The sequence below is a fragment of the Miscanthus floridulus genome, chromosome 1 (genome assembly GCF_019320115.1).
Source record: "Miscanthus floridulus cultivar M001 chromosome 1, ASM1932011v1, whole genome shotgun sequence".
NCBI lineage: Eukaryota > Viridiplantae > Streptophyta > Magnoliopsida > Poales > Poaceae > Miscanthus > Miscanthus floridulus.
The window spans coordinates 91,812,235-91,825,211 of NC_089580.1; the positions used below are offsets into that span (position 1 = coordinate 91,812,235).

Below are 12,977 nucleotides of genomic sequence, written 5' to 3' on the forward strand. Positions count from 1 at the left end.
AAACCATGTAGGCATGCTTCGTACTTGGTGGCATTATTAGATGCTGGGAAATAAATCCTGAGGATGTACCGGAGCTGCTCCTTGGATGGTGACATGAAAAGGACTCCTGCTCCCGCACCGTCAATGTTGAGAGAGCCATCGAAGTACATCGTCCAATACTCGTCGGATCCGGGAGAGGCGGGCATGCTTAAGTCTGTCCACTCGACGATGAAATCGACGAGTGCCTGAGACTTGATTGTAGTGCAGCTTGCAAACTCCAAGGAAAAGGGGCATAGCTCCATTGCCCATTTGACGATGCGCCCGTTTGCATCCTTGTTGCTAATGATGTCTCGCAGAGGGTACTCAGTCATGACCACCACACGATATCCGTCGAAGTAGTGTTTCAACTTTCGGGATGTTATCAGTATGGCGTAGATCAACTTCTGAATCTATGGGTACCTGGTCTTGGACTCATTGAGTACCTCACTAATGAAATAGATTGGTCGTTGTACCTTGTAGACGTGGCCAGGCTCGTCTCGCTCGACCACCATGGCTGTGGAGACCACTCGATTAGTAGTCGCAATGTATAGCAGGAGTATTTTGTCTTCTCTTGGAGCAGTGAGGACCGAAGGTGACATAAGGTATTGTTTCAGCTGTGTGAAGTCTGCTTCCTCCGACCACTCAAACTTTTTGGATGCTTTGAGTAGTTTAAAAAATGGTAATCCTTTTTCGCCTAATCTTGATATAAAACGGCTGAGGGCTACCATGCATCCGGTAAGCTTCTGAACATCCTTCACCTTTTTGGGTGGCTTCATGTCCAAAACAGCTTTGACTTTCTCCGGGTTAGGGCGTATGCCGTCGTGACTGATGACGTTGCTGAGTAGTATGCCAGAAGGAACACCAAAGATGCACTTCTTTGGGTTTAACTTCCACTAGAATGTATTAAGGGCTGCAAAGGTGTGTTCTGGTTGTCAACAAGGGTATGAGCTTCCTTGGTTTTGACAACTATATCATCAACATAAGCCTCGATGAGGTCATCTTTTATCTCGTCTTTGAGGCAAGCTTGTATAGCGCGTTGGTAGGTAGCCCTGGCGTTTTTGAGCCCGAACAACATGGTCGTGTAGCAGTAGGCGCCGAAGGGCGTGATAAAAGATGTCTTGATCTGGTCATCCTTTTTTAGAGCGATCTGGTGATAACCAGAGTAGCAATCGAGAAAGGAAAGGAGCTCACAACCGGCGGTTGAATCTACGACCTCATCTATGCGAGGTAAGCCGAAGGGGTCCTTAGGGCAGTGTTTGTTGAGATCAGTGTAATCAACGCACATTCTCCATTCATTATTCTTTTTGCGTACAAGAACCGGGTTGGCTAACCACTCCGGATGATACACTTCTTTGATAAATCCGGCTGCCAAAAGCCGTGTAACTTCTACCCTAATCGCCTCCTTTTTGTCGCGAGCAAACCATCGTAGCTTCTGCTTGATAGGTTTGGCCTTGCTATTGACATTCAAGGAGTGCTTGATCAAGTTCCAAGGTACACCAGGCATGTTAGCAGGTTTCCATGCGAACACATCCACGTTGCTCCTCAAGAACCTGACAAGCGCGTCTTCCTATTTGGGATCCAGGTTGGCCCCGATAAGGGCCGTTTTGCTGGGATCACCGTCGACCAGCTGGATCACCTTGTGCTCCTTGGACTTGATGTTCTTGCATGGAGCCTCGAGCTCTGGGATCTCCTAGTGGTCGATCGAGGTCTTCTTAGCGTCGAGCACGGTCTCGGCCATGCGAATAGAGAGGTCGTGAGCCTCTGCTATTTTGAAACTGTCATCTTCACAGGTATAAGCTACGTACATGTTGCCTCGGAGGGTTAGAACTCCTTTCTCGGTAGGCATCTTGAGCACCAGATACCTGTAATGAGGTATGGCCATGAACTTGGTGAGCGACGGTCGACCAAGAATAGCATGGTAGGTGCCGTCGAAGTCGGCGACCACGAAGTTGACATAGTCGGTGCGGAAGTGGTCCGGGGTCCCAAACTGTATAGGTAGCATGATCTGCCCGAGAGGTGCAGAGCTCTGTCTAGGGAGAACACCCCAGAACTGTGCCTTGTATGGCTTGAGGTCCGCCTGAGCTATCTTCAGGGCGGGCAGACTGTTCTTGAACAGTATATCGATGGAGCTGCCGCCGTCGATCAGTACTCTGTCGAACTGAACCTTGTTGATACAAAGATCGAGGACCAGGGGAAAATGCCCTGGCTCAGGTATTGCGGCCCATTGGTCCTTTCTACTGAAGGAGATTTCACGGTGAGACCACGGAGGGAGCCACAGATTAGTGAGGAGATTGTCGGTGTTGGCCATGTTCAAGCAAGCGCGGGCGAGCAGCTTGCGTTCTCATTTGGTCTCGATGGACACTTTGCCTCCGATGATGGTGTGCACACGATCGGTTGGCTTGACGTACTTGTGACGAGGGTCTGCATCGTCATCGTCGTTATCCTTGTTGCGCTGTTCCCCTATGTCGTTGGGCTTGTCGGACGTATCCGGAGCCTGTTGACGCGTGTAGATAGACTTGAGGACGCGGCAATTCTCCATGGTATGGTTTGACTTAGGATGGAGTTGGTCGGGCCCTTTCAATGCTTTGGCATAGTCGTCTTCATAGTTACGACGTCCGCCACCCTTTTTAATGGTGTTGACCTCGCCGTCGTCTTCCCGAGCACGCTTGCTCCTATAATCGTCACGGCGGTTACGCCGCTGATTACGTTGGTCGCGGTGGTCACGGGAGTCGTTGCGCTGGTTGCAGCGGTCAAAATTGTCATTCCGACCACGGCTACCGCGGTAGTCATCGCGGTGTGGGGGGTGGTCGGAGCGTGGAACCCTTGCTGCTTCTTTAATAATTACCTTCTTAGCGTCGTCGGCGTCTGCATATTTCTTAGCGGTGGCCAGGAGCGCTGTGACCGATTCAGATCTCTTGCGGAGGAGCTTGTCCCTTAGGGCATCGTGGAAGCGGAGGCCAGTGATGAAAGCCTCGATTGCCTCGTTGTCGGAGATTGATGGGACCTTGATGCGCATCTCTAAGAAACGCCGGACATACTCACGCAGTGGCTCATCTTTTCGATCTCGAATCCGTTGCAGATCGTATTTGTTGCCTAGTTGTTCACAAGTAGCAATGAAGTTGTCAATGAAGGCTTGCTTGAGCTCCTGCCAAGAGTCGAAGTAGTTCGCCGGCAAGCTGACCAGCCATTGGTGACCCGCATGGCCAACAACGACTGGGAAATAGTTAGACATGACGTGCTCGTCAGCCATGGCTGATCTGCACGTAGTCTCGTAGAGCATGACCCATAATTCGGGGTTTTCCTTGCCGTCGTACTTCTAAAGTTTCTTGAGCTTGAAATTCTTGGGCCATATGACTTGGCGAAGGTGTGGAGTAAACTGCTTCAAACCCGGCGGGCTGTGGGCAGTGTCATATTCCATACGGCGATAACTTTCATGGGATGCTCGATCGTCGGCTCTCTAGTTGATGCGAGCGCGTAGATCGCGTCCACCGAGGTAATGGCGGAGATCGTTATTGCCATCGCGGTGATCTCGATTGCCATCTAGATTAGCCCTACGACCATGGTTATCGCGGCGATTGTCGTGGTTGTCCCGGCGGTTATCATCCCGGACGTCGCGGCGGTTGTCGTCCCGACGGTGGTTGTCATCCTAGCCACCATCATGGCCACTGTTTCCACCTTGATTGTTGTCTAATGGGTCGTTGTTGCGCAAGCCACATTGGTTGAGTGGCTATGAGCGACTTGGGTGCTGGCGGTTGTGGCTTGACTCGACTGAGATGGATGGAGCCCGAGCTTGGTTTACAATCTCCGTGGTCTGGGCCATAGCAGCCGTCAGATAGGCTTGTATTTCATCGCGAACTGCTTGGGTTTCCGGGGTGTTGGGTAGCCGTTGCATTGTCGCCATGGCGACGACTACGTTGGCACTTGGAGTCCTAAAGACCTGTTTGTCCCCCACCCTGTTGAAAGCATCGTTGAGGTCACGTGGTTGGACCCTTATGCGTCGTGCCTCCAGGTCTGCTTTGGCTTCGATTTGTCGGTGACTAAACCGGTCAATATTGCGCGCTTCGCGTGCAGTCCTTTCTTGTTCTGTTTTGCCAACTGCTGGCGGTTCGTCATTGCTGACAACATGGATCAAATCCCCTCATCTTGGCGGGAAAGACGGGAATTGTGAGAACCCTAGGGCGTGGTCTAGGATATCCAGATCGTACTTGACGCCTTCATCTTCGTGATGCTGAAGCTCAGTGTGGACAGATGCATTAGATGCGGTGCCAGACAAGGAGCTGGAGTCGCTCTCTTGGACTGTGTGGATGGATCCTTCTTGATAATCTTCAACCCGGATCATGTTGACGAAGTTCCGTGGCTTCGGCTGAGGTCGGTGCATAAAACACAGATCCAAGCGGCGTTGTAGGTTGTAGGCGTAGCTGGAGGCAGCGTTTCGCAGGCCGTAGGGCTAGACCTGGTGGTTCTCCATCGAGGTTTTGTACTCGGAGAGCCGGAGACCCATCGCGAAGGCTGGCCGGCGACGAGCAGAGCGCCCTTCAGGAGTAGATGTGACCACGAGATCTGTATCAAGTCGTGCAGGACGACTGGTCCGAGCTGGTCAGGTAGATCTGTTGTGGGGAACGGTTACCTTCTCATTAGGTTGACTTTGAATCATACTTACCAGAGCTAGGGTTTCAGCGAGTTTGGTGCCGACCCGATCGATGGAGTCGAGCAGGTCGGTGTTGTCGATCTGCTTCCCTTTGTAGCAGGGAAGCGGATGATGAGTTGTCGGCATGGTTGAAGGTGATGCAGGCGTGGTCGGAGCCAGATGTACCGTGGTCGGAGCCAGATCCATCATGGTCGGAGCCGTATCCGTCGTGGTCGGAGCCGTATCCACCGTGGTCGGAGCCGTAGTCGATGCAGGTGAAGCAGTGGTCGGCGCAGACTGAATCCACGCCTCCTCCGGGGTCATGGCGATGAAGTCATCGGAGCCGGTGGTCCAGGTGATCTGGCCAACGGTGAACGTGAGGCCGTTCGGCGTAGCCATGGAGCCGGAGATGATGACCATCTTGTTTGCTTGGAGAGCAGTACGCACACCCCCTACCTGGCGCGCCACTGTCGACGAAATATGGTCGGCAGTCTACCTAGGGGTATGCCCAAGGTAGTAGATTGTCGGCAGACAGATGCGCAAGCCACAAACAAGACGGTGACGCAAGACAGACACGAGGTTTTATCCAGGTTCGGCCGCCAAGAAGGCGTAATACCTACGTCCTGCGTCAGATTTGTATTGCTGTATGTCAATGAGAGATGTTTTTTAGAGGGGTCCCCTGCTCGCCTTATATAGTCCGGGGGGCAGGGTTACAAATCTGGAAACTAATCCTAGCTAGTTACAATTGCCATATGTGGCCGGATAAGGATTCCTATTCTAACCGACCAGGATCTTGATTGACCGCCAAATCCACCTTGACTCCTTGTGCGGGACTCCGATCAGGTTGGCTAGGCCGCACATCGTCTTTTAGTGGACCGAACCCACCGATCCGGGCTGGCTCAAGCTTAGCCGTAAGGGTATAGGGGTTAATACCCCACAGCAAACTCCACCGACGCGGCGAAGGGCGAAGAACAGTTGACGAACAACATGCGACGGTAAGTCAATCTTCGTCATGCTTACCGGTGGGTTCAGAGGCCTTCGTCACCTCTGCGTCGTTGTTCTCTATTCTCTTGTCCAGTAGAGCAATGTTGATAACGTGTTGACAGTGAATGAAAATGAACAAGATTTAGGAACAACCATTGATTTCATTGATCTCTTAGATATATATACAAGTGAAGGGTCACGTTGTACGGACGTGACTGTTACTGTTCGGAAAAGTTAACTGCTAATCTAATCTCTAATCCTAACTGCTTGCTTGTATGAATGAGATCATCTGTTGAATAGATGTCTGTTGGCAGACAGGCACCGTTTCGTAACATCATTCAAGGACATTTTGGCACCCATAGAAGAAGAATAATGTGGGGATCACAAGGCACCGATACAAGAAGCCGGCAGAGAATTTGTGAAACTAAATGTTGATGCAGATTTCTCAAGCGGAGAACAAAAGAGAGCCACTAGTACTGTTGTCTTGTCTTGTGACACTAGTCTAGGATTTTCATTGTTGCAAGAAGTTGAGGCATTCCAAACGCGGATTCTGTTTCAACGGCTGAAGCATATGCTCGACGAGGTCTTCTATTGGCGGGTCAGATAGGATGCCCAAGACTCATTATTCAATCAGACTATTTAGAAGTGGTGGAGATTATACTTCTCTTTCCCCAGGAATGCAGGCAGGGTCCGATGCACAGAATCAGCCGGCATAAGAGCTTGATTCAACTGCGAGACATGGAGGATCAATCTGCTAGACGGAGGAAGGTTCAGACAGTAGGCCACCTTGCCAATCTTGTTCAAGACCTGAAATGGGCCAAAATACCGGAAACCTAGTATTTTATTACGGCATGGCTAGCGCCCCGACATCCGGACGCTAACCCCGTCTGAACGTCCGCACACGCTGTGCCTGCTGCGCCCGTTCCGCCTGCCCGCATGTTGCTAAGCCTGACTGCCTTTTCCAAAAAAAAGGCTGCCCCGCCTGTCCAACATGCAAATGCGCATGCAGGTGGGGACCGCTACGTCCGTAGGGACCCCATCTGCGTGTGCCCGCTTCCTACGTCTGCTAATGTTACAACATGAAAGCATTTCTGCAACATACATCTGAAACAGGTGAAATATTTACAAACATACGTTTGCAACATATATGTATAGCAACTACAACATCCAAATAAACACATTTGCAACATACATCTAGAACAGATGAAACATTTTGAATAGACGCTTGCAACATATGTCTGAACCATATGCAACACTGCAACATATGCAACATCCAGATGAAACACTTGCAGCATAGGTCTGAAACAGGTTATTTGGAACATACACTTGCAACATACATGTATAGCCACTGCAACATATGCAAATATCCAGATAAAACGCTTGCAACAGCTGAAACATTTGAAACATACACTTGCAATATACGTGTATAGCCATTGCAACATATGCAACATCAAATCTACTTTTGCAATATCTAGATGAAACATATTCAATATACATCTGAAATGCATAAAACATATTGTTTCAACATGTGCTCATCTACTTGCTGCCGCCTAATAAAGGCTAGTTGATGCGGTGCGGGGAAGAGCAGCACGAGCGACACGCGGCGCGAGGCATGAGCAGGGGTGCGAGGCACGGGCGGGGTGCACGGCATGAGGCGTGAGACGGGTCTGGTGTGACCGCGCGAGGCGCGAGGCACAGGGGCGCACGCGCGAGGCGGGAGGAGCAGGGGCACGCGCGAGGCGGGTCCGTCCCGCCCGGAAGGACGGCAGTCCCGACTAGTGGCGAAGCCAGAGCAAACTAGAGGGGGGTGCCTTTCTCTTATATGTGTAAAAATTTGATTTGCAATCATGGTGAAAATTTGTTTTTAATAGTGGGTTTTCAAATTTCTATGGGTGCCTGGGCACCCGCAACCTTCAACGTAGCTTCGCCCCTCCCGACAGGAGCATTACCATTTTTATTAGTCAGAGATAGAGGTTTGGATGTAGTGCTGCAATTTGATATGGAGCCAATTGCCCATCCTGAATTCTCTGTCCGAATGCTTCCTGTCCGTCTTGTGTTAGCTCGTTCCAAATGTTGTTTTCAGCTTCCTCTGTTGTAACCATGTGGTTAGCTCTGGTACTGAACAGGCCATGGAATCAGTCAGGCCAAAATGTTGAGGGTGACCATACAGACTTCAAAGGGAGAGCAACCACATGTTGAGGGTGACCAGCATTAGAGAGCCAAGAATCCTCTTTACCCTGACCCGTGTGCACAAAGCATGGCAAATAACCTTCCAAGTGCTAGTGAAGAATACCATTCACCTTTTGGTTTGCCCGTCAGTTTAAACAGTTCCTTCCATAAAGTGAAGATACAGTCCTTGTCAGAGATGACATATTGGGGCTGATCGTGTAACATGTAAATGTGGTCCATGTAAGCCTTTGCCACTTGGCACACAGTGAAAGGGTGTGTTAATCCCACAAAGTGAGCATATGCATATCTAGTTAGTTTGTCCATAACAACAAGAATGCAATTATAGTTTGAGGAGCGAGGCAGTCCTTCAATGAAATCGGGACTCACCATTTGCCATGATTGCTTTGGAACTGGCAGGGACTGAAGCAGCCCAGGATTTTGACTTGGGTTTAAAAATGTTAGGTGAACTACTCAAACTCGATTCATAAACATAAATAGAAGTGAAGAGGCAAAAAAAAAAAGCTAACAAATATATTTGGGCCTGTTTGGATACACATAGCTAGTTTCTAGCTGGGCTAAAAATTAGCTTAAATTAGCTATGATTGTCTAGATATTGGCTAAATGCTAGTTGAACACTTGGCTAAAAAATTAGCCAACTTATTAGCTTTAATGTTTGGATGAACTAGAGCTAATTTTAGCTGATTTTTAGCTAGCTAACAATTAGCTCTTGTATCCAAACATGGTCATGGTAACAATACTAAATAGAGAGTCGAAATTGCCAGAAAATGTATCAAAAGAACTTGTTAACGATCGAAATAAAGATGAGCTCCATGATATGTTCATCTGTGGTTTGCTGTAATGCTGTTACTTGCAGATTATATACAAACCTTCCTTTTCGAATTTGTTCCCGGTAACACATGAAAGGAAGAGATCTAATTTCTTTTCTGGTAACAAAGCAATTACATGTGAGACCTCAGAATATTCATGTCTTCTTCATCTCATTCTACTAGCACGATTCCTGATGCCTACAGCTCTGAATAAGGCTATAATCAATGCTTGAATGCTGATACAAATAAGCACCACTAAGCCTTTGGTCTGACTTGGCAAAACAAGCGGCGTTGGGCTTTTGATTCATGTTTGCATCTGGTTTCCTACAAGCGCTAATCTACATAACAATTTTTAAAGATTTTGTCAGTATGGTGACTAAAAGTGATCTTGTTTATGGAAATATTCTACATTAAGCACTTAGAAAAAATATCATAATAATTTTTCCTATAACGAAAAATGCATGTACTTGAGGAAATTGTTGCTGGTACTTCAGACATTTTATTCTGTGGATAATAATGGTTCAACTCTAACTGTTACTTTTTAGTGGGTCCTAGAAAGCTCTTGAATTCTTGTTAGAAATAACTGCATATCTAAAATCATAGTAGCATACATGCTTAAGACATATGTAGTGGCCTGCAACCTATAAAATTTGTAGTGCAGCACAATTTGATTCAAACATGTACAAATTCAGTGCAGCACAATTTGACTCAAACATGTAAAAATTCTAAGTGAAGGAAACGTACTAACCATAGTGACAAAACCTTCCTTCTGATTTATACATCTCTCTCTGTAGCATATTGCGTCCAGTATTCCCACCCAAATTGTCTGGTACGATACCGCTCAGGACAATTAATGTTTTCTATTATGTACCTGCAGTAACATGATTATTTCTACTAAGAATTTTTCGTCTGGAAAAAACAAATATTCCTGGATTTATGATGCCATTCGAATGTAAATAGAAATCTTTCATATATCAAAATAACTATCAAAACTCTCAAGAACAAAACAGAATAAATTTGGTAGAGACTTCCAAATGCTCCACAACCAGCATGCATGGCAACCTTCATTTTTTCATGTATGAATGATGAAGGTTGAGATGAAAGAGTGCTTACATAAGTTTCTCAAGGTTTTACAAATAGTCCAACACTTCCATCTCATCATATAATTCTCTCCGCTTCTTCAAAACCCTTGGTCTGTCATTGACTATTTCTAGGACCTATATTACAAAAGTCATACATCAACGACCAAAATAGTGCCTTTTTTTTTCTGAAATCTGAGCCATGGAAAAAACATCTGTATGAGCATCCACATATTGATAATCATGAAGGGTGGAATTTTATAGATGGAAAAAGAGAAAGTCATTTACTTAAAAAAAAGGTTTCACTACCAGAAATGATGTCATTATTTGGACAAACAGGTTACATAAGATAAAGTTAGTATTAATGCGATGCAGAGGATCACCAAATACAGCTCTTGAATAGGTTAGCGACATGTTCCAGTGTCAAACAGCAACAAATAGAATCTTTTGACGAGAATCAGCAGTTCAGCAGTCCTTTCAAATTTCATTGTCTTAAGGAATCTTATTTTTCTAAGAGATTTCAATCTCAGAGAGAAGACTGCACCTCTGGCCTTGAGTAAAGAATACCAGAGGACATGCCCACATCAACACACCAGACTTTGCCATCACATTTACTGATAACAAAAAAATAGTAGTCAACGATTAAGTTATCCATCAGTTTAATTGGTATCTCATAAATCTCCATTAAGATTCTTATTAGATCAAATCACCGATTGAGATCAAGAGCAACAGATACCAGTTCACTCCATGCATCTGGGGTGTGTGCCCTACTACCATCCCTTTGGCTCCTACAGCTTCTAGCGTTTGTTCAGCAACAATAGAAGATAGCTGAAACCAACATAACATTTGTCTAAAAATTTGTGAAGTTCAGAAGAATTTTTCAGGTCTCTAACACACATTTCCATGATACATGAGGAAGTGTCGTATACTTAACGGCTTAGATTTTTTTTTCTTACCATCAAAGCACGGCGTGTTCTTTCGGCAGGATCTTGTGAGTACATTCGGCTCCATACCACGCTGTCATAACCTCTAGTAGCTATGAAGGGGATGTCTGTCTCATCATCGCTGTCTTCGCCTGAACATTTCATCCACATCGATACCTCCCTATTCATACGCTCAATCCCATATTGAACTGCAAATAGGAAGAGAGCGAATTGAGATACTTAGGTTCACCTGATGCAATATGTATTATCAAAAAGAGCATATGTGATTAAATTGAAATTTTGTTATATCACAAGATTCCTGCTTGATAATGCTAGGCTCAAGCAAGAGCCTCTTCTGCATTTGGTTTATGCAGTGATCCTGTCAGGCAGGTTCTGACCCTGAACCCGATTTGTGTTTTAGACTAAGATCACGTATGCAAACTGCAAAGGGTAGCAAAGACGCACAGGGAGGTAAAGGGGTTCACCATGGTGAGGAAGGAGGCCACCGTGACAAAATACCAAGTCATTGATTTTGAGGACAACAGGATGCCGTGCCAATTCACAAGCTAGCGGACCACCTCGCTTGAGAAGAGATGATCTTGCAGCAAGGCCTTTCTGCTTCTGTCACAATATTGGAAGGTCAACAATTCAGAAGCAGAAGAAGAATATATATAGCCTAATCAGTCATCAGTGCATTTTTTTTTTCAAATTGGTTCTGCTAATGACTTACTAGATGTAAATTATTTATTTCACTGTTCATCTGGAGTTGGTTTATTTATTGTCTACCAAGTGACCAGCACAAGATTCTTGTTTACCTTGACGAAGTCCCAAGCACGCCAGTCGCCATTAGGCAGAGCTCCATATTCTTTCTTCCGTCTTTCACAGACATTAATCCAGTTGAGAAATGAGTTATCCCAGTTGCCGTCACATTCATCCAAGTAGTCAAGGAAGCGCACGCACTCATCAAAGCCTCCCGGATCACAGTACCGGAAATCGCCTTCCACATTCATGGTTTCATGGTTTCCGTTAACCTGTTGAAAAATCAGGGTCCATGTATATCATTCAGAGCTAGTGGCATACAAGGAGTAGCAGAGTGGTAGACGTAGGCAGACCTGAAATACAGCGCCGCCTTGAGATTTGGCTTGCATGTTGAGTGAGCTCAACAGGGAGAGTATGGCAATTTCATCTTCACCACGGTCAAGGATGTCACCAACTTGAACAAGTACCTATAATGACACAAGCATATCATATACTCCCTCCATTCCAAATTATAAGACGTTTTGGCTTTTCTAGATACATTGCTTTACTATGTATCTAGACATTGTATATATCTAAGTGCATAGCAAAAGCCATGAATCTAAAAAGGCCAGAAAAGTCTTATAATTTGGAATGGAGAGATACACATCTATTTTCCGTGGGGAGGCAGAGTATAAAAGGTGTGCAAACTGCAAGGCAGTAGTATTGTGACGTGTTGTAGCAGCAAACTTGAGAAATAAGTACAGTATCACTGTAACTGACCAATATTATTTATGCACTGAAGCGTGCAATGCTAAAGAACTGAACCAGATATATGGAGGGCAGGTGGGGATTTACCGTGCGTCCGCCTGTCCACAGATGGTCCTCTGATTCCGCGCTCAGGACGCCGGCCAGCACCAGCGCGGCTCTCGTCTGGGAGAGATCACCGTGGACATCGCCTACTGCGCGCGAGATTGACGTTTGATTTGATACAAGAACGTGCAGTACAATCCCGTGCGAGTAATGAACTTTAACGATTGATTGAATGAATGGATGGGTGGATGGGCTATTACGTACTGGCGACAATGCGGCGGCCAGGCGCGGAGACGACGGTGGGCGGGTCCCCGTCGACGGTGATCGGGCGCGCGGGTCCTCCTACCCCCGCGTCGTTGGCGACGGCGCGGCAGGACGAGGGGGAGAAGGCGAACCTGCCGCTGCTAGTCCTAGGATAAGGCGGAGCCACGAAACCCAGCCTGAGCGCAAGAACGGCCATAGCAAGCAAGGTAGCTAGCTAGCAAACCGTTTCTTGACAAGGGCTACGAAGAGAGGAGCGAAGACGGCAAGCGAGGCGAGAGGCGGGCAGCTGATGCTTCCTGCTCTGCGCTGTAAAATTGAGCGGCTAGGAAGTACAGACATGTAACTGGGCAAGAAGTTCTTGCTGAGGGAGGCGGCCAGGCGGGCGAGGTGACATGTGAGCCAGTCGTTTGCAGATTGAGTTCTCTGTCCACTCTGCTCGGTGCTCGCTCGCAGCGAAGAATAGATGGGCTAGGCTCAAAGTTGAAAGCCCAGCCCAGCTCGCAGTGCCGGAGACAGACGCGTCGACCTTGCAGTGTCG

General features: G+C 47.1%; 1 protein-coding gene across 5 annotated transcripts; it reads right to left on the minus strand.

Annotated features, from left to right (window-relative positions):
- Window positions 1-8,584: 8,584 nt before the first annotated feature.
- On the minus strand, window positions 8,585-12,819 carry LOC136537632 (shewanella-like protein phosphatase 1). Of its 5 annotated transcripts, none has more exons than XM_066529599.1 (11): window positions 12,440-12,819; window positions 12,221-12,324; window positions 11,740-11,853; window positions 11,443-11,658; window positions 11,113-11,242; window positions 10,661-10,836; window positions 10,441-10,532; window positions 10,249-10,318; window positions 9,739-9,842; window positions 9,374-9,496; window positions 8,585-8,963 (listed from the first exon to the last, which is right to left on the minus strand). In XM_066529599.1, the coding sequence occupies exons 1-9, from the start codon at window positions 12,633-12,635 to the stop codon at window positions 9,756-9,758; spliced, it is 1,185 nt and encodes a 394-aa protein (XP_066385696.1). In that variant the 5' UTR covers window positions 12,636-12,819; the 3' UTR covers window positions 8,585-8,963; window positions 9,374-9,496; window positions 9,739-9,755. The 5 variants fall into 5 exon arrangements, with proteins under 5 accessions (XP_066385696.1, XP_066385688.1, XP_066385683.1 ...); XM_066529591.1 differs by having other exon boundaries at window positions 11,113-11,248; window positions 12,221-12,321; window positions 12,440-12,815; XM_066529586.1 differs by having other exon boundaries at window positions 11,113-11,248; window positions 12,440-12,814.
- Window positions 12,820-12,977: the final 158 nt, after the last annotated feature.